General features: G+C 32.0%; 3 protein-coding genes across 3 annotated transcripts in view; 2 read left to right on the top strand and 1 right to left on the bottom strand.

The window, feature by feature from the left end:
• Positions 1-1,614: 1,614 nt before the first annotated feature.
• Positions 1,615-2,345, bottom strand: LOC139511459 (sperm-specific protein PHI-2B/PHI-3-like). Its single transcript, XM_071298219.1, has one exon. The coding sequence runs from the start codon at positions 2,289-2,291 to the stop codon at positions 1,668-1,670; it is 624 nt and encodes a 207-aa protein (XP_071154320.1). The 5' UTR covers positions 2,292-2,345; the 3' UTR covers positions 1,615-1,667.
• A 59-nt stretch (positions 2,346-2,404) lies between these two features.
• Positions 2,405-25,242, top strand: part of LOC139511457 (cap-specific mRNA (nucleoside-2'-O-)-methyltransferase 2-like) — a 48,912-nt gene continuing 26,074 nt past the window's right edge. Inside the window, exon 1 of the mRNA XM_071298214.1 lies at positions 2,405-2,517. The gene's annotated coding sequence lies outside the window, so the exon portion shown is untranslated. The remainder of the gene's footprint in view (positions 2,518-25,242) is intronic.
• Positions 16,509-23,428, top strand: LOC139511458 (uncharacterized). Its single transcript, XM_071298218.1, has 6 exons — positions 16,509-17,105; positions 19,517-19,720; positions 20,624-21,281; positions 21,426-21,541; positions 22,026-22,136; positions 22,986-23,428. Exons 1-5 carry the CDS (start codon positions 16,619-16,621, stop codon positions 22,100-22,102), a joined length of 1,542 nt encoding a protein of 513 aa, XP_071154319.1. The 5' UTR covers positions 16,509-16,618; the 3' UTR covers positions 22,103-22,136; positions 22,986-23,428.

Here is a 25,242-nt window from a genome sequence, read left to right as displayed (position 1 = left end):
CAATTCAAAGGAGAAAAATAACGCGTATTTATGTACAAAAAATAAAGAAAAAACGAATATGTAACGCATAAACAAACGACAACCACTGAATTACAGGCTCCTTATATCATGTTCTCAGATATCATCTCCCAATTTAAAAAAATCACGAAAAATTGAACCTATTATGTGTTGCTCTCCTAGCTATAAAATGTATCCAAAATCAAAGATGTGGAACATATTCTATCATAATCATTTGGTAACTAATGCAATTAGTGTCTCTTCCATGCCTGTCTTGAACATAAAAACTAAACTACATATAAAATAAACAATACTCCTAATGCTCCGGTTGGTTGTCATCGTGCAACACAGTTAATAACACATATAGGAAAATCGTAGAACTACATTTATCATAAAACACTGTCAAACATTCAAACATACTATCCACACTCATCTGTGTCCACACTTGTATCCTTGTAAATATGTAATTGTGTTCGTGTATCACAAGACACAAAATGCATCGAAACTAGGTCATAATATGGTAGCTCAGTTTTTATGTTGAAAATAAAATCATATTCATTTATTTATGTTTGCATTCACAAACAAGATGTATTTGAAATGAAATAAAATATTATATATTATTTTTTGCCAAACTTGATTGATTACAAATTGGTTCGAAATTTGAAATTTATATTTTAAGAATTGAATCTGGAACGTTTACCTTGCTACTTTACACCAAGGATTATTAATACGAGTTGTTTGTGCCACTCACTCTCTTTGCAGAATTTGTTAATATCATTGTTTTTATTTTAATTATTATTATAGAAATACAGAGGTAAAACTTCAGACTATACTGTACAGGACTTGTGTTTTCTAAATATGAGAGCTAAAACGATATAAAGATCCTTTTTGGAATCATTGTATTTGAATTCCCCAGAATCTAACTATTTGAGTAGCTGTTGAGTGAATAAAGTGGTGTACGCCAATGAAAAAAAAAAGTAAAATCACAAAAATACTGAACTCAGAGGAAAATCCAATCGGAAAGTTCATAATCACATGGCAAAATCAAATGACAAAACACATCAAAAACGAATGGACACGAACTGTCATATTCCTGACTTGGTACAGGCATTTTTAAATGTAGAAACAAATTAATCATTATTATTATCAAGTTGTTGTTTTTGTGGGAGGCGACTTTCCTGGTATGAAACTTGCGCCCTTACAAATTAAAGCGTCAACCGAACGGTATAAATATCCATGATACGACCTATGGGTAAACCAGTAAGAAAGATTAATATTATTTTAAAAAGTGCGGGGAAATCAGGAAATTTAAAGTAAAAATTCAAATATATAGTAAAGGAAAAAGGACACACCTTGATAATTACAATGAGGGGGGGGGGGGGGGGGATAGGAGGGGTCCTGATCCCGAAATCCCGGACTTAAAAAACGAAATCCCGAGGTCCCGAATTTAAATAAAGTAAATCCCGACGTACCGAAATCAGAAAAAAAGGATTCCCGGATCCCGAAAGGGTCAATCCCGAAATCCCGAACTTAAAAACACCCGATCCCGGAGTCCCGATAAAGGTCCTATCCCCCCTCTACAATAACTGTACAACAAAAGAGACTCTTTTTGAAATATTTGGGTGGCCCTGAAAAGGGCCTTTGGTTTGTGTTGTTTCTGGAAATAAAATCTATTTCTTTGCAGCTTTCTTGGCGGCCTTCTTCTTTGGTGACTTTCTGGCCTTCTTCTTTGGAGACTTTCTTGCTGGTTTCTTGGCAGCCTTTTTCTTTGGAGACTTTGGCTTTTTGGCCTTAGACTTTGATGACTTTTTAACTGCAGCCTTCTTACGTGGTGACTTCTTAGCCTTAGCATTGTTAGATTTATTCTTTGAACTCTTCTTTTTTGGTGACTTTGCTTTCTTTGCCTTTTTCTTGGGAGAAGCAGGTGCTTTTCCAACTCGTCGGAAGCTACCAGTTGCACCAGAAGCACCAGCGGAGGTTTTGGGTCTGACTAAAACACCAGATTTCAATCCCTTAGCGAAAGCCAACTTCATTGCAGATCCAAGGTGAGAAGTGTTGATTCCTTTGTTGTTAGCCAGGATGTACTTCCTAATGGCTTGGACTGAGGACCCTTTTCTGTTCTTCATTGCTGTGATGGCAGCAACAATCATGGATAAGGTAGATGGCTTCTTTACTCCACCGGCTGCTCTTGGTTTCTTTGGTGTCTTTCTTGCCTTCTTTGCTGGACTTCTCTTTGGAGATTTGCTCCTGCTCCTGGACCTAGATCGGGAACGTCTTCTACTTGGGCTTGGCATCTTGGTTACTTGCTACTTCTACGTCAAAATTAAAGAATGACAACTTCAGCTACAGGTGCTTCCTTTATGTTAATAACGCGGACGTGATAGAGAGCACCTATAGAAGTTGTTGGTAAAAACAAGAGAAAATGGCGGACATGAAAATTTGTGCTTCCAAGTTCATTTCAATTGCAGAAAATTTACAGGTTACAGTATGAAACAGGATATTTTTGACGTAAAATAACTGGTAAGATCAAATCTTCAAATTCCATAACAAATAACGCACATTTTAAAATTGAGTCGTCATGAAAGCGTACGTCGAACTTCTAATTGTTTGTTTCTAAACTCTTTGCTCAGTCAAAGTGAAGCTAAAATGGAAAGAAACCTATCGTAAAAAGGGTAAGGTATTGGTTTTACAATGTCAATAAATTATGCGGGTATTATAATTTATTATTTTGGTATAACTTATGAATCCAGTAGGGTTAAAATATTTCAAGAAGCAACATAGGTTTCCAGATACACCAACGCATGTCCGCCATTTTTACTTTGGCAAGTTTCTTTGCTGGAGTTGCTGTGAAAAAAAATCAACCCATATCTTCACTAGATTGTAAATAAAAGACCTTTTTTTTTATTGATTGGCTTATATGTTTGAAATATTTCCAAAGACTTCGAATTCATGAAAGCCATTTAACTTCAAGTTTTTTTTGTCGGAGTCATTTTTTTTTTATTTTACATTTCGTTTTTAGCTAGTTTTTCGTCGTTATGATCCGTTATCAATGACATCAATAAAATTATTTTTTTCTTCAAAATTTAACACTATAAGGCATGGGGAAACTCTGGATTCAGAATTTAAAAAAAATATGGCATCTACTTGACCACAATATGTTCATTCTTCAAATTGGGGATCAGAATATTTTTAAAAAATGAAAGAAAAAAAAAAAACCTCCTGCCTTTTCTTGAAGTTAAACGGTCGTTTCCTTACAAATCTCCACAATTGACCGAATCGATAAATTACAGAAATTTACAGCTATATGCTATGGTACAGCCTTCAACAATAGGGACAATGGCTTTTATTAGCCTTTATAAAATTTAAAAACAGTTGTTTGTTTTCAAATTAAAAAAATAAAAGTTTTCGACTTGTCATTATAATATAAGTTGTTTTTTGGGGTGAAACTATAACTCGTAATCAAAGTGTTTTATTTAATATGGTCCATTTATCTTAATTCTACAGTGGTGGATTCAGAAATTTTCATAAGTGGGGGCCCACTGACTGCCTAAGAGGGGGCCACTCGCTCTGGTCATGATTCAGTGATTCCCTATATAATCAACCAAATTTTTCCCAGAAAAGGGGGGAGGGGCCTGGTCCCCTCTAAATCCGCCTCGTTCTTTGTTTAATAAATAGTTTATGTCTCGAGTTTTTATACCAAGATTTCACGAGATTCCCCTTCGAACTCAAAAATCTAAACAGTTTGGCTCTTTGAATTCGTCTCATCTAATATTTCATGATAACTTAATATTAATATATTTTACCCTATTATCGTATATGAATGTGTACACAATTTAACGGTAAAAATTTAATTTATTTTAAATGACATCTTCTTCTTTATTTTCTTCCTTTTACTTGATTTAAAATATGTGTGAAACCTTATGTAGCATACACATGATACAGAAATCCAACTTTTTTTGTACAGTATATTCTTGTTAAAACAATTGCATCACTATACGGCAACTAGAAAATTGCATTTGGATTACGATAAGACATCTTTGTTAAGATTATCTTAGAGGACCTTCGATGTTCAGTCTGAGATATATATCTTAAGACAAACTTTGGACACTTTTAAAGACACGGCTCCTGACATGGGACTCGCACCTAAAGAATTTTGCGGGGTTAAACTTGTTTAAAGTCGACAACTCTTCAGCTAACCTGAGACAGTGATGTAACTGTTCAACTATAAAAATTAGTTGAAAAGGGCCTAACCCAGTCTCTGACTTCTCATATGGATACAAATAAAAATACATCTAATACATCTAACCAAAAACACAGAGTAGTCATCGACGAGTACTTATACATCCAGACAACAGAAAGGCACCAAGTACAGATCTATCTGACAGTTCTTGCAGTTATGGACACCTAGTTCAAAGGCAATAATAACTAATGAAAACAAACCTCATGCATCTAATATGGAACGCCAACACTGTCTTGTTATGCCCATTTTTCTTTATATGATGTGCATTTACCTTTATATGATGTGCACTTGTCATCATATGATGTGTAAACACCTTTATATGAGGTGCAAACATCCTAATATGATGTGCAAACATACTTATTTGAACATAATATAAGTACATTTGCACATCATATAATAATGTTTGCACATCATATAAGAAAGTTTGCACATCATATAAGTATATTTGCACATCATATAAGTATATTTGCACATCATATAAGTATATATGCATATCATATCAGTATGTTTGCACATCATATAATGATGTTTGCACATCATATTATGATGTTTGCACATCATATAATGATGTTTGCACATCATATAGGGATATTTGCATATCATATAAAGGTGTTTGCACATCATATAATGACAAGTGCACATCATATAAAGGTAAATGCACATCATATAAAGGTAAATGTACATCATATAAAAGTAAATGGTCATCATATAATAAAAATGGTCATAACAAGACAGTATTGGCGTTCCATAATCTAAGTCTAAAATGCTAATCAGTACACATCCAACATCCAATGGGTTCAGTTAACTTAAGTGTAAAGACATCAAAAATAGTCAGGGAAAACTTGACCTTGTGCAATGCCATATATATTTTTTTAGCATTCGAAGAAAACATTCCCCCTGCAAATTAAATCCAATTATCGGACTGGAAATGCATAAGATCAATCCTGTTAAATTATTTCTCGCTATGGGTATGGAACTATACAGTGGTAATCTCAAATTCATAGATAATTATTAAAACAGGGTCCTTCTTCTTCTTTATGTGTACTGTCAATATTCTATCGACATCAATTATTACATACTGTTGCATACGTGGACTATCTATAAAAAAAATACTAGCACCCCAATTTCTACAGAAAATAATTATTTAGCGCAACAAAGGGATTGGAATTATGTACAATCTTTATTTATGTTATTAAAATAGTACAGAGAAAACAAGGGGCCGTGTCATCGAAGGTGTCTTAGGACTAATAAAGATTTGTCCTTAGTTCATCTTTAAAGGAGAATTTTTTCCTCTTAGTCGTGTTATCGAAAAGGTCTTATCTTACGATATATATGTCCTAATTTGGGCCCCAACTTTAGCACTACTAAAAAGCTGTCTTAGTTTTAGGTTTGTTTGGCTTGCTTGCCTTGTTTGTATAAATGTCGGCTCAAGCATTGTAATTAAGATTGCCATCTTGATATCAATAAGTTGAGCTTCAGCTCATATACCTTTTACTTAAACGTTTTTGGAAGTTACGTATAATGCTTGAGCAAACATTTATACAAACAAAGCAAGCAAGCCAAGCAAATTTTAACACTACATGCATTAGGAAAACAGCTCTAAGACCATTTTAACTTTAGGATATCATTATGAAGTAGTAGAATTTGAACTTCTGTGTCTTTTAAATTCTGACTTCTCTTCTTACTCATTCATTGTGTGGGGATACGATAAAGCATATATATTATTTTTCCCCCGGTAAAGCAATATAACAGGGGAGTGTTTACCAAGATTACAGTGATTCCCCTTTGAACTAAAATAATCGTAACAGTTGGGCACTTTGATGTCGTCTCATCTAATTATTTACAACTTAAACGTATATTTTACCGCGACTGTAAATGCATGTGTACACCATTTGATGGTATATACATTGTATTTATTTCAAATAACATTTTCTTCTATATTTTCTTCCTTTTACTTGATTAAAATTATTTTTTTTGAACTTCTTTTTGGAATATATAAGATTTAAGTTTACGCATAATATGTGTGCAAACTTAATGAAGCGTACAGAATTAAATCCTACTGCATATTCTTGTTAAAATAATTGCAACAGCATGTACTGTACGGCAAGGAGAAAATTTCACTTAGGACTACAATAATTGCATCAGTAATATTATGTACTGTAACATGTGTAAGGCAACGAGTAGGACTACAATAGAACATCTTTGTTAAGATTATCGTAGGAAACCTCTTGATATTGCATGAACAAATACTACAGGAACCTGATTCCACGGTGGTATTGTGTATGGAAGGTATGAGGGTCTGTAATATGAGTCTTTGGATGTTCATATGTGCAAATATGTGAGAGTGTGGTTTTTCTTAGTTTTTGAGTCTGCTTCTCATATTTTCCTTCATAATTATAATGAATATATTGGATGTTATTCATTGCTTCGGATGTTAAAGCAGATCAGAGACATATATATATATATGTCTCTGAGCAGATTAAAATAGTTTGTTATTCAGTGAAGAATGTATTCTTACTCTGATGGACTTGCATCTATTTCACTGAACCTTCGGTTGAAAGTTATATCGTCAACAATCCTACCACATCTCCTTATATTTATATTGGTTTAGTCAGGGCCGTAACTACCTATGAGGCAGGGGAGGCAACTGTTGCCCTGAATTTTCTACAACAAATTTTTTTTTTTTAAGTAATAAAATGAAATATTAACAATATGTACACGAATTTGTATTATTATAAACTACACACGTATACAGTTTTAACAGTGTTATAATGATACATGATATATTTGAACCATTTCAGTATTTGTTTTAGTATTTTTTTGGTGTGGCCATCCATCTGTTATTCTTGCTTAATTTCGACAATTTTAAATAAAACTTAACTAAATAAATCACATTTATTGAGGGGCTCAATTAAGCAAAGAAAGTTCCCTTTGTATTGTGAATCTTTTATGATATTGGAAGTTCGTTACCGGCTAAATCAGCTGTTGTATAATTTTTTTAACGTGTACGTCTCCCAATTGTACGAGAACATTATGGTCAATGCCTTAGTTGTTAACACTCCCAATCGTTTTAGTTCTATGTCTGTTCAGCTTTAAACAATATTGAAATTCAAGGTCCTCGATAAAAAAAAATATCTTGCGTTCTATTATCTTGCTTTCAATGATATGTTTTTTTTTTAACTTACCAGTTTGATTTCTAACAAAAATATCTTTAAATAAAGATAAACTAGAGGCTCTAAAGAGCCTGTGTCGCTCACCTTGGTCTATGTGAATATTAAACAAAGGAAGCAGATGGATTCATGACAAAATTGTGTTTTGGTGATGGTGATGTGTTGTACATCTTACTTTACTAAACCGTCTTGCTGCTTACAATTATCTCTATATATAATGAACTTGGCCCAGTAGTTTCAGTGGAAAATGTTAATAAAAATTTACAAATTTTATGAAAATTGTTAAAAATTGACTATAAAGGACAATAACTCCTTAGGGGGTCAATTGACCATTTCGGTCATGTTGACTTATTTGTAAATCTTACCTTGCTGAACATTGTTGCTGTTTACAGTTTATCTCTATCTATAATAATATTCAAGATAATAACCAAAAACAGCAAAATTTCATTAAAATTACCAATTCAGGGGCAGCAACCCAACAACGGGTTGTCCGATTCATCTGAAAATTTCAGGGCAGATAAATCTTGACCTGATAAACAATTTAACCCATGTCAGATTTGCTCTAAATGCTTTGGTTTTTGAATTATAAGCGAAAAACTGCATTTTACCCCTAGATCTATGTTCTATTTTTAATTTTTTTAATTTTTTTTAAAGTATGGAAATCGAAGGAAAACGGGTAATTTTTAGCCATTTTATTGAGAGAAAAAAATCGGCGGTCACAATGTATTTAATGTAAATGATTAAAGTTCAAAATACGGCCTTTAAGACGCTTCAAGACGCTTGGCTCACCCCGAACAACAATCTCAGTTTGTTTTTGTATAAAATTGCTTCCAGGTCCAAGCAATACTGATGAGTCTTTTAGGAAGGAAATCGAAGGAAAACGGGTCATTTATAGTCATTTTACTGGGGACAAAAATCAGCGGGGGGGGGGGGGGGGGGGGGCTGCGTCCCCAACCCCCTATCTTGTGGCCTCAATCGGGGCCCCAAACCCTTGCCTCCCCTGAATTCGAACCCTAGTTACGGCCCTGTTAGTTTATTCCGATATTCCGATAACCTCTACTAAATAGTTTTTTTTAAAGAAACATCTGTACATTTGAAGTTACAAATTTAAGAACGTTTTTCTCCGATTGTATGTCCTTTCTGTACAAATGATAACCTATTTTGAAAGAATTCGTTCAGTAAATATATTTCTCTCGGAGAATAAAAAACGGTAACAATGTTTTATAGTTTATACAAGAATTATACAAAAAAGCAAGAATTATACAAAAAATCACTAAAAGCTGTATTCAAATTGCAAAGATCTTTATCATCTTCCAATCCAAGTATTTCTACTCTATTAAATATATATGACCATACAATAAAACCCATTTTAATGTATGGCAGTGAAATTACAGGTATGTTTAAAACTAGCTCTGCGGCATGCCAGAAAGAAAGTGAATATTTATTTCAGCACATTTATATGAATGATTTTTTTAGATAAATCCAATTTAAGATATATGAAGTATATATTAGGTGTAAACAAAAAGTCTTCTAACCTAGCTGTGCTAGGTGAGCTTGGTAGATTCCCTTTATATTTTTCAGTTGTATTATCAATGCTAAAATATTGGTTTAGAATAAAGAATATGAAAGATGGTTTACTGTATGATATCTATATGTGTAACAAAAACATGTTTAATAATAATATTGAATGCTGGTATTCATTCATACATTTCATTTTGAAAAAGCTGAATATTCATAATTTGGAGGTGAAGTTCAACTTTTTTTATCAAGTCAGTTAAGCAAAAATTTTGTAATAGTTTTGTAAAATTTTGGAACACAAAAAGAACAGATAAAAAGAGTAGTAAATTAGATACTTATTTCAAACTTAAAACTTGTTTTTCGAAAGAAATGTATCTATCTTTAAACAATTTTCAATTGAGAAGTGCCATATGTAAAATTAGAATCAGTGCACATGATCTCAAAATAGAAAGAGACAGGTATAAAACATCATATATATAGAAAGAGACCAAAGGCTTTGTAAGAAATGTACTCTAAATCTGGTTGAAGATGAACAACATTTTATAACTAGTTGTCCAGCATACAAAAATGATAGGGAGATATTTTTCAAGGAGATAAACTGTATTTGTCCTAATTTTATACATATTTCAAATGAGGCAAAATTTGTTTGGTTATTTACTAATGAAAATGTGTCTGTACTTAAATATTTAGGGAGCTATATTATTACATGTCTAGATGTTTTTTAGACGAAATGTTAATTAATGTATGTAATAACAATGATAATTGTAATGATTGTATGGTTCTGATCCTGCCTGGAATTAAATGTATATGATTTTATAGAATGAAGATAATAAGTGAAAGTTGTAGCACAATTTGAAGCTATTGCTTATTTAAATATGTTATGTACATTTTGTTGTCATGTTGGAAGAAGTCAGTTTTCTAGTTTCTTTGCAGCTATGTCGTAGATGTGAGATGTACTGAAAGAAAACTAAACGATAAAATTTTAAAATAAGACATCTTATAATGTACTTACAAAAGACACAAAAAATATGGCTTTGCTTTAAAAAGAAAAAGCCTAAGGTAAATTTCCTGGCTGATCCCTCTATAAAAAGTTAGATTAAAGTGTTCATTTTTTTATGAAATAAATAAAACTTAATTTTTTTTTTTATATAAAATTACATGGAGAATAGGTGTCTTTCAATGTATTTTTACAGTGAACTAGACTTTTACAATAATTTTTTTTTTTGTTTTTTTTTTTTTAACAAAACTTTTTTTCTCGATTTTAAGGGGATGTAAAGGGGGTGCGGACTATACATAAATGCGTACTATACACGGCCGAATACGGTATATATCGCTCCGTATATGGCCAAGTTGAACCAAGGCATTGCACGAGGGACCGCTAGTATTATGGCTTGTGTATTTAAACAATACTTGGTTGAACACAACATGATATTGAATCAAAGGTATTAGTACAAAACTCTGTATTTGCAAATTCAGTTGTTATAAATTTCTTTCGAAATCATGAAAATACATGTATCATAAAAACATTTTATTAGGCTAATGATATGGTATCACACAACACAATATAGTTCAAATAAAGAAACAATTAAAAGAATTGTCAAGGTATAAATTCTAAAAATGTAATTGCATACAATTAACCCTAAACTAGTATAAAGAACATCATATAACACACTATTATATTTTTTTAAATATTTTTCTCTGTAATCCATCGAAGAAATTTAATCAAAAGATTCAACGTTAACTTGTAACTTGTAATAAGTTTATTGCAAATCAGCATATAATATAATGCTATAGCATCAACAACATATATAATATAGTAAGCGACATAATATAAATGAAAACAGAAAGCAAGATAATAACCAAAAAAAACCATATTAAACAAAAAGTACCATATATAATATATTTCATCAATTGTGACCGTAGTTTCCAGTTTTCATTTAACAAACAACAAAGTTTTAATACCATTTAGCTCTTGAACATGTTTGAATAAGTGAAACACATTTTGACATATTAGGCCAAGAATAATAATATGTAGGCAAAAATCTTAAATGCAAATGTCTATAGGCTGGACAAATCATTACAAAATGATATTCATTTTCGATAGCTTTCATATTGCAACATTGACATAGTCTTTCATTACGAGGCACATTGTTATATCTCAATTTCAATGTTGAGTTTAAGTGAACCACATCTAAGGTGTGTTAAAAGTCTAACATTGACATCAATACGAATACGAATACGAATTTGTTTGTTATAGTGACATTGTGTATATATACAGTATAATAATAATATTTGTCAATACAATATTTGTACACCCGGCCCATTGGGCCTATAAGTCACTTAAAAAATATAAATCTTTAAATCATTTCATAGTAGAGTCATGTAGTTCAATTATTTACATAAACGAATTGTCTGCGTTTTGTAAATGCTTGTAAAATATATTTAGCTGTTCTTCTTGGAAAATAAATTAAAAATTGTATTAATTGTTCACAGTGTGGCAGTGATAAAAATGTTTCTTTGCTTGGTATGGTTGAGTAAAGTTCATTTCGAAGTTCATTATAAAAATCACAGTTAATAAGGAAATGAGTTTCACTTTCAATTTCATTTTTGCTACACATTTTACAAAGTCTGCTGTCTTCAGGTTCGCCACTAAACCGTCCTGTTTCAATTCTTAGAGGTAGAATGCCGCATCTAAATTGAGCCAACATCGACCGTTCGTTGCGTTGTAGGTTAAGGTTCACATATGATTCAGCACAGAAATTATTTTTTAAAGTTTTGAATGTTCGCAGTTTTGGATATCTATCTAAGTTTTTTAACCAATCAAGACTATGCTGTTCAAGTAGTGCTGATTTTGCATTATTTATATCACAACTCTTTCTATTGTGAAAAGTTTCCATAACTCCAATGTTTGTCATTATAGTTTTTATTTCTGCCGACCAGTTGTTTGAGCATATGCTATAGTCCCATTGAAAGATACGTTTGCAAATCCTTGAATTATCCATTAACAACAGTCTATTCCAGTAACTTATCATGTTGAGCCATCGTCGTTCTTTAGAAGGTAGCCATCCGATATCCCCCTCTATGGCTAGTTTTGGTGCAAATTTGTGTACTCCAAGAAAATATCTAATTGCTTTGTTTTGTATATTATCGATTCCGGAGAAGTCTTTGTATCCCCAAACTGAGGAGTTGTAGTCTAATACTGGTACCACACAAGAATTATACAGCTTCTCAAATGTCTTAAATCCAAATTCCTTCAGATTGTGAAGTTTTGAGATAATTGCTCCTAGAGCACGTCCACCACCTTTTGCTAGATTTTCTGCGTTTGATGCAAAGTCTTTTTTCTCGTTGAATATTACTCCCAAATATTTGTACTGACTTGTAACCTCTAATTCATTGTCTCCAATCTTGAATTGGAAAGATGTACGCTGTCGTCTGCCAGATCTGAAATGCACTACTTTGGATTTATCTGTATTTATTAGAACTCGCCACCGTTTACACCAGTCGTGTAGTTTATCCAACATCTTTTGCATATCCGTCTCGTTGTATGCTAGTAGTACAATGTCATCTGCGTACAACGACATAGACAATTTGGTGTCTTCGATATTTATACCAAGATCCAAATTGTTCACTTCTTGCACAAGGTCATTAATGAATATAGAAAACAAAGTTGGCGAACAATTGTCTCCCTGTTTCACACCAGAGTTACAAACAAACCAATCCGACATCTTCTGATTGACACGAATACTAGCTGTTGTGTAGGAATAAATGTTTTTGATAGATTTGTACATTTTGCCGTCGATATTGTTTAGTAAAAGCTTATAAAGTAACATATCTCGGTCCATAAAGTCACTGAAAGCTTTCTTTAGATCCACAAATGTTGCAATTACATTAGCGTTGTTCCGAATCACACTACTAAGAGAAAAGACGTGATCTTCGCAAGAACGATAACTCCTGAATCCATTTTGCTCATCAGCAAGAACCTCATTCTCGTCTAGATAAGTCGACAGTCGGTTATTTATGAAGGCACTGTACATGTACAGCTTAGATATACAGGACAATAAGCTTATTCCTCGATAATTTTAAAGCGGAATACGATGGTCAGATGAGGGATCCTTCAATATCGGAAAAATAACTGCTTTTCTCCAGATTGACGGTATACAACTGGTGTCAAAAATCACTTGAAAGAGAGAGCGAATCACTTGAAACACATTTGGAAATTTTAAAACTTCGTACGGTATTTGATCAATCCCTGTTGATTTTCCATTTTTCGCACTTTTGATTACAGTTTCTATTTCCTCAAGTGTTATGTCACCATTTAATTCTTCGTCGTCATTGTACAAGGGATCCGAAATTATATCTTCTAATACTGTTTTATGAGATAATGCATCTATAAAATTCACTGTTGAAATCCTCTTCCGATTGATCATTATTATACAAATGTTCAAAGTCGGATTTCCATTTATCAATAACTCTAGTTTCATCAATCAAGATTTCACCTTCAGTATTATATACTTCCATTGGAATCAATTTATTTTTTCGTGGTCCTAGCCTTTTAATTTTTTCCCAGAATTCATTTGGGTTTTTCGTAGTCATGATTTCGATATCAATACAAAACGATTGTCGATGTTGTCTTTCACATTTTCGTAGTTTACGATCGAATATAGTTTGTGCAGATTTGAAATCTTGTCGTAGTTTTGATTTAACGCTAGCTTTTCCCTTTGAATTTTAAAAACTGATTTTCCTTGGTGCGCATGTCATCCCATAATAATCTAAGTTCGTCGTTCCAAAACGGTTTATTCATTTTATGGCGTTTTCTGGTATTTGTGCTTGTACTTAAACGTGGAATTTTATCATTCATCTCATCGATTATGACATCGCAAAGTTTTGAATATATTTCGTCTATGTTTGTTTGTGTTTCCCTTGTTCTTTCTATTTGCGTTATAATTGACTGTAGTGCAATTTTAGATAAATCCGACGCAAATAAATCATTAGGAATTGACTTTAGTTTGTAACGTTTATTTTCAACACACTCCTGTGGAACTTGTGATTTTGTTGAGTACGTACATGTAGTTTTAAATTCTGCTATTAACACTGAGTGATCTGGAACTTTACTTCGTTCTCCAAGCAACGAATACAAATTTGATTGTTCAACATTTGAGCACGTTAACTTGTTATAACTTCAAAAGAAACTAACTGTTCAAGAACATCATGCGGAACACATATGTAATCCACCACTGATTTTCCTCTTCCCGATATATAAGTAAAATTATCTTTTTGAACATCGATTCTACCATTTAATACACACATTTTTGATTCATTTAAAAATTCTAAGAAGGTTTTTCCGTGTTGATTGGTGTTGCCGTCAAGGGAGAAACGGGTGGGTACATCATCAAATTCGGTAAAGTCGTTGAAGTTTCCTATTCTGGAGTTAAAGTCCCCACAAACAAATATAGCATCACAAGTATAATGTACGTAAATGTTAGATAGAATTTGAGCGAAAAATCCCTGCGAGTCCCGACCCCAGACGGAATTTTCTGGTGGTAGATAACAAGAAAGTACAAGAAAACTATAGTCTGTGTTTGTTGACGTAAATTTAGCACAGAGTATTCCTTCGTAACACATATCTATTGTTTCATATTTGTATTCCTCAAGTATCCATTGTTTAATTAGTAGACCAACTCCACCAGACGCTTTCGGCGCATTACGATGTATTTTATTTCTTTTATGTCCTTTCCATGTATAACCATCTATTGCAATTTTATTATTTTCTTTCAAGTGCGTTTCACATATGCTTAGTATATCCACATTAATGTTTTCAACAATTGCTTTCCGTAGTAAATCATTATTTACGGTCCAACCGCAAACATTCAAATGTCCTAATCGTACAGTTCCTTTGAGCCGGGATGTGTCCTAAGCAGATTCCTGATGTGTTTCCATTTCTGCATTGTCAACGATTTGTTCATTTTCCGTGGTTTTCTTTAAGATTCTGCCATTTCCTGATATCCTGTAAGATTTTCCTTGTGGAAGTTCTCGTAAAATTGTTCTAGCGTTTGTTTCTAATAGCCTTTCTATGTATGATTTTGCTCCCTGTATGAACACTCGACTGTGATTCTCACTATTTTTCAGTTTGTGCTTATTACGAAGTGTCATAATTTTCTGTTCGGCATTTTGGAAACTAACTTTTACTAGACCCGGTTTATTATGAAATCTTGCTTTTAGGCGAAGGGTTGCTGCCACTTTCACATTTGACGAAATGTTTTCCCCAAGACATGAGATTATTTCTGTTACTTTTTCCAATAAATTTTCTTTCTCGTTAAAAGGAACATTCTTGACAATTACCGTTACATCATTGTTATTTAATGGGTCTAACACACGAGCACTTCGCATTACATTACCGATCGAAGGATCAACGTGCCCGCTAGGTACATTTTCGTCATTCATGGGATTACATACAGACTGTATATCATTTTCAACTTGACCGAGACGGGTAGTAAGTAGTTGAACAGAATTCACCAGTTCGTCTATACGTGTAGATTCTCTTGCCATATCTACATGTATATCAATATCAGATTTAAGTGCCCTCATTTTTTCATCTATTGTAGATAACACATCGTTTCTTAATTTGTCAATTTTGGACTCAAACATACGTTTCATACTGTCCTGTCCTTCTTTTATCTCCTTAACACTTGATGCAATAGAAAGAATAAGTTCATTTTGATCAGCCATTTTAGTTTGTTTACTTTGCGGGCGGGGTGTCTCACCTTCAGAAGATCTAGACCTCTTACTTTTTTGGGTTCCCTGCATAACAGCTCATGTCAGAATGATTGTCATATATCCATGAAACTTTATATCCAAATTCCAAGAAAAACTTTGAAGTTAATACACAATTTATGGTCAATTTACCAGCAGACAATTTTCACACCTGTTAACACCTGAACGTACACTGTGCCATTGTCATCAAGAAGTAAATATTTTTCCAAACAAAATTCAATTTTGAACATTTTCAAAATATCCAAAAACTGAAAACTGCAAATCTATTATTCAAATCTAAAAAAAAATTCATGAAATCTATCGAAATAGTTGATCGACGCATCAACTTTAACTCAAAAATTTAAATCTTAATATTTTTCTCTGTAATCTATTGGAATCGTTGATCAACGCTTCAACTCGAAAATAGATACATTTTATATTAAAAAAAAAACTAAGTCAACAGTTTATCGTGTCAATCTTTAAATGAAAATTACAGGTATGAAATTTAACAGGTAAATCAAGTTCAACTGAAGTTTAAATCATTAAATGTATAACAGAACTATGGTAAACAATTTTAAAACAATGAAGTAGAATAAATCTTGCAAGAAATTAATTTCTTCCTCAGTAATAAATAATTTTTATTAAAATGAAAATTTCCAAATTCAGTTGTTATATTATGAGGTAAAACATTTTAATTTTTTTTAATTTTTTGTTTATCTTTAAATAGATTGTAAAAGTTGAAAAACTTTTTAAATAGTAAAAATATAAAGATAGGAGGTTATCCTATGTCGGAGATGTAAAATGAAAAGAAAGATTAACCTGACTCTCACGTTACTCTCCCCTACCTATATATGGTATCGCAAACAATAATTTTGTAAACATACTACTTCTGATTAAATTGAGGATTGATTTGTGTATGTAACAACTGTACACAACCTGTATTATGCATGATAAAATCTTTGGGTTCAATAAGATTAAGTTTGTGAGAATTGCAAAATTGTTTCAACGGAGTTTCTCACAAAATTCAAAATACAGAAGTCAGCAGAAATTATCTATCAACAAGAACGATTGTTTGAAAGAAGAAATAAGACACTACGTCGATAAGAATAATCCTCATGAATACAAATTATATGCTGTTGTAGCTGATGCTGCTCCCTTGACATTTCTTCAACGAAAGGCTAACAAACAACTGGGGGAACCATTTTCCTCCAATAGCAGTGTATGGCATTTCCCATATTATAGCTTGAATGATGAAAGGGTGCTAGAAGATACATGTGATGTCAAAGTGGAAGTAAAAGGCATAGGAGACTACTCTTCTAATGTATATAGAAAAGGTTATGAAACCCTTCAGCAATATGTCAATGGTGAAGTTTTAGACCAAGCGGTAATTCCTGCATTTACAGCACTTAAAAGATTTTACAACAACAAAGGTACATGTATGTCATGTATATTAATAGACTATTTTCATTTTACAGACTTTTGACTCCAGACGATATAATTATTCTTCACATATAAAGCTACTCTGTGCTAAAACATTTTGGTACTCAGGTCAAGGAAAACCTCTGTGGAAAGTAAAATACAGTTTAAAATTGGTGTATTTTTGATAAGAAACAAAATGCTTCCAATGATTTTGTGGTGTTTAGAAAACATTAAATTAGTTTATAAGATTGAACTAGAAGTATACATACAAACAAAAAATCACCTTCAAATGTTACTGTCATAATCATTTTGGCATTGCAGCAACGTTAGACATGTATGTTAGATGTGGGTTCACAACACATTTCATTATGAATATGTACATAACATGTACATTTGTATGTAGATTTTTTAAAGAGCAAAAAAGAAAAGAAAAAAAGTACCATTAAGATTTGCAACTAACATGACTAAGAAATGTTCATTTGAAACAGAAAAAATAGATATTGTACAGAGGACTACATTAATATGTTAATACACTACCTTGGTTACATGTATTTAAAAAAAATATTCAAATGAGTTAGAATTGCAGATCTACATATGTGTACATAAATATACATGACAGTTTCATTTCTGTATAATCAGAAATTTATGTAAAAAAAAAAACCAACAACTAAAGGGTGCCTAGGAGTGGGGGTATTTTAATAGATATAAACTAGTCACCAAAGATTCATGAAAACTATTCAAAGCACTTATGAGTTAATGTCTTAAACTGGAAAATCACCTTTTGTTATGAATAAAATCTCATAACTCAGAAATGTAATATGTAAACTTTATAAAAATCAAAAGGGAGCTTAGTCAAACAATTCTCATGATTACAATTCATTGAAAGCAAGCTTTAAGTGTACATGTCTGCTATAAAGAGAAATGTTGTAATAAGACCAAGGTCTTGTGCAATGCTCACATTAATTTTTTTTAGCTCAATTGGCCTAAAAGGCCATGTGAGCTTTTCTCATCACTTGGCGTCCGTCGTCGTCGTCGACGTCGTCGTCGTCGTTAACAATTTTTCAAACATCTTCTCCTCTGAAACTACTGAATGGATTTGAATGAAACTTAGCATGATTGTTCCTTAGAGTATCCTGCACAAAGTGTGTGCTTCGATTTTTGATCCGTCAAAAAACATGGCCGCCGTTACTTAAAATAGAACATAGGGGTCAAATGCAGTTTTTGGCTTATATCTCAAAAACGAAAGCATTTAGAGCAAATCTGACATGGGGTAAAAATGTTCATTAGGTCAAGATCTATCAGCCCTGAAATTTTCAGATGAATCAAACAAACCATTGTTGGGTTGCTGCCACTTAATTGGTAATTTTAAGGAAATTTTGCAGTTTTTGGTCATTATCTTGAATATTATTATAGATAAAGATAAACTGTCAACAGCAAAAATGATCAGCAGAGTAAGATCTACAAATAAGTTAATAAGACCAAAATTGTCAATTGACCCCTTAAGGGGTTATTGTCCTTTAATGACAATTTTTCACAATTTGTTCATCATACTTGCTAACTTTAAAAAATCTTCTCCTCTGAAACTGCTGAATGGATTTGGATGAAACTTAGCATGATTGTTCCTTAGCTTATCCTGCACAAAGTGTGTGCTTTGATTTTTGATCCGTCAAAAAACATGGCCGCCGTTACTGAAAATAGAACATAGGGGTCAAATGCAGTTTTTGGCTTATATCTCAAAAACGAAAGCATTTAGAGCAAATCTGACATGGGGTAAAAATGTTCATTTGGTCAAGATCTATCAGCCCTGAAATTTTCAGATGAATCAAACAAACCATTGTTGGGTTGCTGCCACTTAATTGGTAATTTTAAGGAAATTTTGCAGTTTTTGGTCAATATCTTGAATATTATTATAGATACAGATAAACTGTTAATAGCAAAAATGTTAAGCAAAGTAAGATCTACAAATAATTGACCTCTTAAGGAGTTATTGCCCTTTAAAGACTTTTTTCACAATTTGTTCATCATGTTGCCTTACTTTAAAAAATCTTCTCCTTTGAAACTGCTGTATCAATTTCAGCCAAACTTAGGCTAAATGAGTTTTAGAGTTTCAGAGTATCTAGTATAAATTTTATATTTCATTTCCTTGTATGTCAAGAAACATAGCTCCTATGGGTAAAATAGAACATAGGAGAAAATGATTTTTTTTTTGCTTTTGAAGAAAATAGGACGATTCAAAGAACATTTAAATAAATTGAAAAGCCAAAATAATCATTGATTAGAGATTAAACAAAAAAAATTCAGGTGAGCGATTCAGGCTCTTGAGAGCCTCTTGTTTAAATTCTTTTGATTGAATTATTCAATTTGTGATATCTGAATATTGTAATAATTAATATGGATGATCTTAATGGACTTTTTTTCTCAGAAATTCATGAAAGAAGTCTTCAAAAGCTGAAGAATGTTAAGCTGTCAGAGAGTGAAGTAACCATAGTGATGACAAATCACCTTCTTTCTCAACTTATTTATCATCCAACAAACTATCTAATTGATGTGAACTCATTGGAAGAACCAGCTGGAGAATGTCCCTGTGATTGTGGCAGTCCAATACACTATGGAAATACTTATATTGGTAAAAACTAATGAAATAATGTTGGCATTTTAAAAATATTTATGCAGCCTATTTGATAAAGATCTGACTTTTTAATGATTATTGAAAGGCATACACATATTTCAAAATTCTCTGTTATTTCCATAAATTTGGGAGAAAAATGGTGCCATATGACTTTAATATTGTTTCTGCATTCAATGTATAGTTTTTACAGAATATGCCAACACCTTATTTTTGAACACATCTAAAGCCACAAGAAAAGACACAACAGACAGAAATTACTTTTCAAAGCACTTAAGTTCACGTCAGAGTTTTAAACAAATTCCTGTTTAATATTAATCTTAAGTTTGCAGTTTCAGATTTAACTATCATTTTGATGATCATTTTAAAAATTTGAAGATCTGGTATGATTGCCAACATGACAACTGTTTACCAGAGTTGAATTGACATGGATATAAGCAATAATAGATCACTGTATAGCATTCAACAATGTGAAAATATTATAGTCAGCTATATTAAAAAGGCTGTGACATGAAAAATATGACATTCAAATCATTTGACAAATGGGAAAATTAATGCTCTGATTTATACATACAATTAAGAAAAAATGATAAAACAGACATGAACCAATGACAGAAACTGAATTACAGACTTTTAATTTGGGACAGGCACAAAAAGGTTGTGGGGAGGTGAAAAAATGTTTGTGAAATTTTAACCCTCCTCCTTTCTTATATTTAGATAGGAGAGCAGTGTTAAAGCACAACATACATGACATATAAAGTACAAATTGTAAAAATTATTTGAAATTGCTTAACCCTCTTTTTGCTTTTATTGGCAATAATGCTCCATTCTGTTGTATATGGTATTTGATTGTCATGTATAGTTTTACTTTGCATTACTGGTCTTTTACAATTGTGTTTTTAGGAAGTCACCAGCTATTCAATGGTCCAGCAGGCATAATAATATTTCCATCGGCAAAGAAAATAATTTGGAATAATACTGAGAATTCATCTCTGTTCAAAATCATAGATGGATCAAATGAATGGAAGCTGGAGTTAAACATTGATGATGATAAGGAACTATCTCAAGATGAGCTGGACACTTTAGAGCTAAATATAGAAACAGAATTTACTGATAACCAAGTTAACCAAATATGTAAACAGGCAATAGCTGCATCTTTGTGGAAACATAAAAAACGCTTGAATAGTGTAAATGATGCATCTGGTCATTCAATGATACCTGTTTGTTTACTAAATAAAACAAGATATATGATGGCTTTGTATAATGCAGAGTATGATTATCTTTTAAGAATGGAGAACAATGGCTTGCCTATTTTTCAAAATGAGGATTATAATGAACTTGATTTTTCTGCAGTTATTGATTTGTGGCTGATGATTCACCATTCTTTATTTTCCTCAGTGCCATCTGAAGAAGATATACAAAAATTTGAAGGAACTTGTCATCTTGAAACAAAACTAAATGAGAAATTTATAGAAATTGTGAAAAGCTCGGAATTTGATTATGTTGTAGCTGTAGATAATACATCGCGGAAGCCAAAAAAAGTATTTTTGAACCGTTCAAGGTAAATGTCCATATGTATTTACTATTATATTACATTGGTCATTATCTACATGTCCTTTCTCATGTTTGATTTATGATTATTATTGATATTGTATTATAATAAACATTGAACACACAGATAATACATACATTGCTATTTTTTCAGTTGTCCTGTTCCAACTTGTACAACAGAAGTATGGAAAGTTAAACAGTTACATCCTTTCCCTGAAAATTGGATGAAAATACCAGCAAAGGTCAAAGATCAAATTAAGAATGAGTTTGGTAAGTGCTGACATTAAATGAATTACATGTAATGATACAGGAAATTCCCTAGAGTACATATCACAATTAAAATCAGGTGGAAATTATCTATTTATTGTGTTATATTAATTCAATTATATACCGGTATATAAACGGCAATCCAGTTTCACAGTGAGAAAAAAGACATTTTATTTTCTAGTATACCAACATGCTACATGATTACAATTTGTAATTTGACATCAGCACAATCAGAAATTTAATGCTGGATAAAAAAAATTGAACTATCATTTTAAAGGTCCACATTCATATACTGATCTATATAGACAATACAAACACAACATTAGTCTGATTAGATTCTCTTCTACTCTGACCGTGACAGATATTTGATTTAAGATTTTGACCTAAAAAAATTAACATGAAAATAAATTAAAATGTGTAAGGCAGGTAAAACATTTTTAATTTCATTGTACAGAAATAGTTTACAATTTTCTTTACATTTTTTCAGAAATTACAGATGAAATGCATGCATGTTGTTCAGTGTGTTTAGATAGAATTATGAGGAAAATAAACCAGCAGACATGAAAATGAACAGTTTGCTCAAAAGATACATATAAAGGTATTAGTAGTCTGATGTATACCCTTCAGGAAGTTTGACCCAGTAGATATTCTTGATTAGGAGATGAAGTACTGCAAATTCAGAATTTTTTCTATGTTTTTATAATTGTGTGATCCTTGCTGTTTTGCTCAAATTAAAACTCATATTTCAAATTTTATATAGCATGAAATCATTTATATGCTACATTTCCTGAATTATCAATAACCAATCTCTCATTTTGGTTCATTGTTCAACTATGGAAATAATAAATGCATACAAAAGTGGTATTCACTTGCTTTTTGTAATTGAAATTATTTTAATTGTGAAGTTTGGTTGCCCTAACATGTATAAGTAACATAAGGAACATCTTCATTTATTCATATACATATATCACCTACAATGCTAAAACTTCCAGGAGACATATTTTCCTTTAACATTTTCATTTAATAGTTATCCAATATATATTCATGAAAGTCATTTGATTACATATATTTGGTTGACCTTCATCCTAATTGAAGTTTACTTAATTGGGGTCTCCCAACACATTTCAAGAAAAATGAATAAAAGAATACTGTTGATAACATTGACAAATAAACACAAAATATAGGGATTACAATATAAATACTATATGCTTGAAAAGGTAGAGACAAATTAACAAAGAAAGCCAAAAGAAACACCTTTTCAATGGCAGTCATGTACAAAATATGGTGCATTGTATGATCTTATACGGTTTACTAGGGAGAATGCAATATTTATGATTTTCCAATATTGTTGATTTGGATCTTATTTAAATCTGTAGACTCAGATGAAAATTTGCAATTTACTTGACACAGTTATTTTAAAATTTCATGTATCTCATGTATTTTTAAGGTTAACAGTCAACAAGACAACCATGGTTTCTTGTTTGTTCTTCAATCATGATAAATAAAAGAACTTATGTGCAGATAGACTTTAAGTCCTTCAGAACTACCTGCAAGAAATTAGAAGTGGTGGAATACATAAGAGAAAACCTATCCTTGAAAGATACAATCTGGACATATTTAACAATATACAATAAATCAACTGACATTTCAACAAACTAATGCACATACATTTATTTGTAAGAAGTTGTTATTAATCAAGACTCAATAAATTAAATTATTTGGAGGAAGGAAGTATTGTATCTTATATCAATTTCATATGCATCATTCATGATAAAAAGAAATAATAAATCAAAGTGCTTGTGAGCACTGAAGGTAAAGGTTGCTTTCATTTTGCTATTTTGTGTATTTTAGATAAAACATTAAATAGTATTTAGCTAGGCCAATTATAAATTTGAGTTGGAGTTATCTTTCTTTGCTCGATATAAAATTGAGAATGGAAATGGGGAATGTGTCAAAGAGACAACAACCAACCATAGAGCAGACAACAGCAGAAGGTCACAATCAGGTCTTCAATGCAGAAATTCCCGCACCCAGAGGCGTCCTTCAGCTGGCTTCTAAACAAATATAACTAGTTCAAAGATAATGAACGCCATACTAAACTCCAAATTGTACACAAGAAACTAAAATTAAAAATAATACAAGGCCAACAAAGGCCAGAGGCTCCTGACTTGGGACAGGCACAAGAATTTGGCGGGGTTAAACATGTTTATGAGATCTCAACCCTCCCCCTATACCTCTAACCAATGCAGAAAAGTAAACGCATAACAATACGCACACATTAAAATTCAGTTCAAGAGAAGTCTGAGTCTGATGTCCGAAGACTAACCAAAGAAAATAAACAAAATGACAATAATACATAAATAACTAGTCATCATTGTACCTTTGTAGTTTAACCTTTTTTTTTTTTTATCACAGATTCATGCACCATTACTTATGAAAATTTAAATAAAAAAAATCTTCTTGTTATGTATGGTAATTCAACATCTGAGTATAACTTCATCATTAATAAATTACTTGACATTGACTGGATAGAATCTATAGAATGATAACTTTACTGCACTATTTTGTTTGAACTATATGTTGTGATAAAACCTTGTAAGATTTAGATATCAAGTCAGTACACCCCCCCTCCCCCCCCCCAAAAAAAAAAAAAAACCCCTGGTTTTATTATAAGAAATTAGTTTTTTTTTTAAGTAATACATCACTAAATGGTGATTTATTTAGTTAAAAAAAAAAGAAAGATAAAACCAAATAATGAAGGAAGTTTCAGGAACTCAACATTTCATTAATTAAGACATGTTAGAATACTTAAGAAAAATAAAAATATGAAGGAGATGTGCAAAAAAAAAAAATGTATGATTTCTAATGAGACAACTTTACGCTATAACTAAAAAGATCATCATATGACCCTCAACAATGAGTATAAACCTTACTGTAATAATGTAAAATCAGATGGTGTTGTTAAGCCAGTGGAATCTTATTAATTAAGCACTGACCCAGATTCCGATGACACTTCTGATAACTGCGGAATTTATTTAAAGACATTTGTTTTTATGCCCCACCTACGATAGTAGAGGGGCATTATGTTTTCTGGTCTGTGCGTCCGTTCGTTCGTTCGTCCGTCTGTCCGTTCGTTCGTTCCTCCGTCTGTCCCGCTTCAGGTTAAAGTTTTTGGTCGAGGTAGTTTTTGATGAAGTTGAAGTCCAATCGACTTCAAACTTGGTACACATGTTCCCTATGATATGATCTTTCTAATTTTAATGCCAAATTAGAGATTTTACCCCAATTTCATGGTCCACTGAACATAGAAAATGATAGTGCGAGTGGGGCATTCGTGTACTGAGGACACATTCTTGTTTGATATTATTTCTGTTCCTCATTGCATTCCATTCAGCCAGCTTTTGCTTTTTATTGTATTATTTGGTGGACTATATTCATAGCATACAACAACCAAGAGATTTTGACGACCAAAAAGAGGGAATTTAGAGCCAAATTTTCCCATGTTTATTTTCTTTTTTCCATATTTTACTTAATTTGCTTTACAGTTAACATTGAGATACAGTCTTAAAATTTTCAGTGATTGATAACTTGCTGAAATCTTTATGAAATTTTTCATTTTGGGTCCCGTTATCAAAGTGGTCTACATTAAGTTCCAAAGGGTCCAAAATTAAACTTAGTTCGATTTTAACAAAAATTGAATTCTT

Source organism: Mytilus edulis, chromosome 2 (assembly GCF_963676685.1).
Source record: "Mytilus edulis chromosome 2, xbMytEdul2.2, whole genome shotgun sequence".
NCBI classification, from domain to species: domain Eukaryota; kingdom Metazoa; phylum Mollusca; class Bivalvia; order Mytilida; family Mytilidae; genus Mytilus; species Mytilus edulis.
The sequence above is the reverse complement of the archived record's forward strand: the minus strand, read 5'-3'. Positions and strand labels throughout refer to the sequence as shown.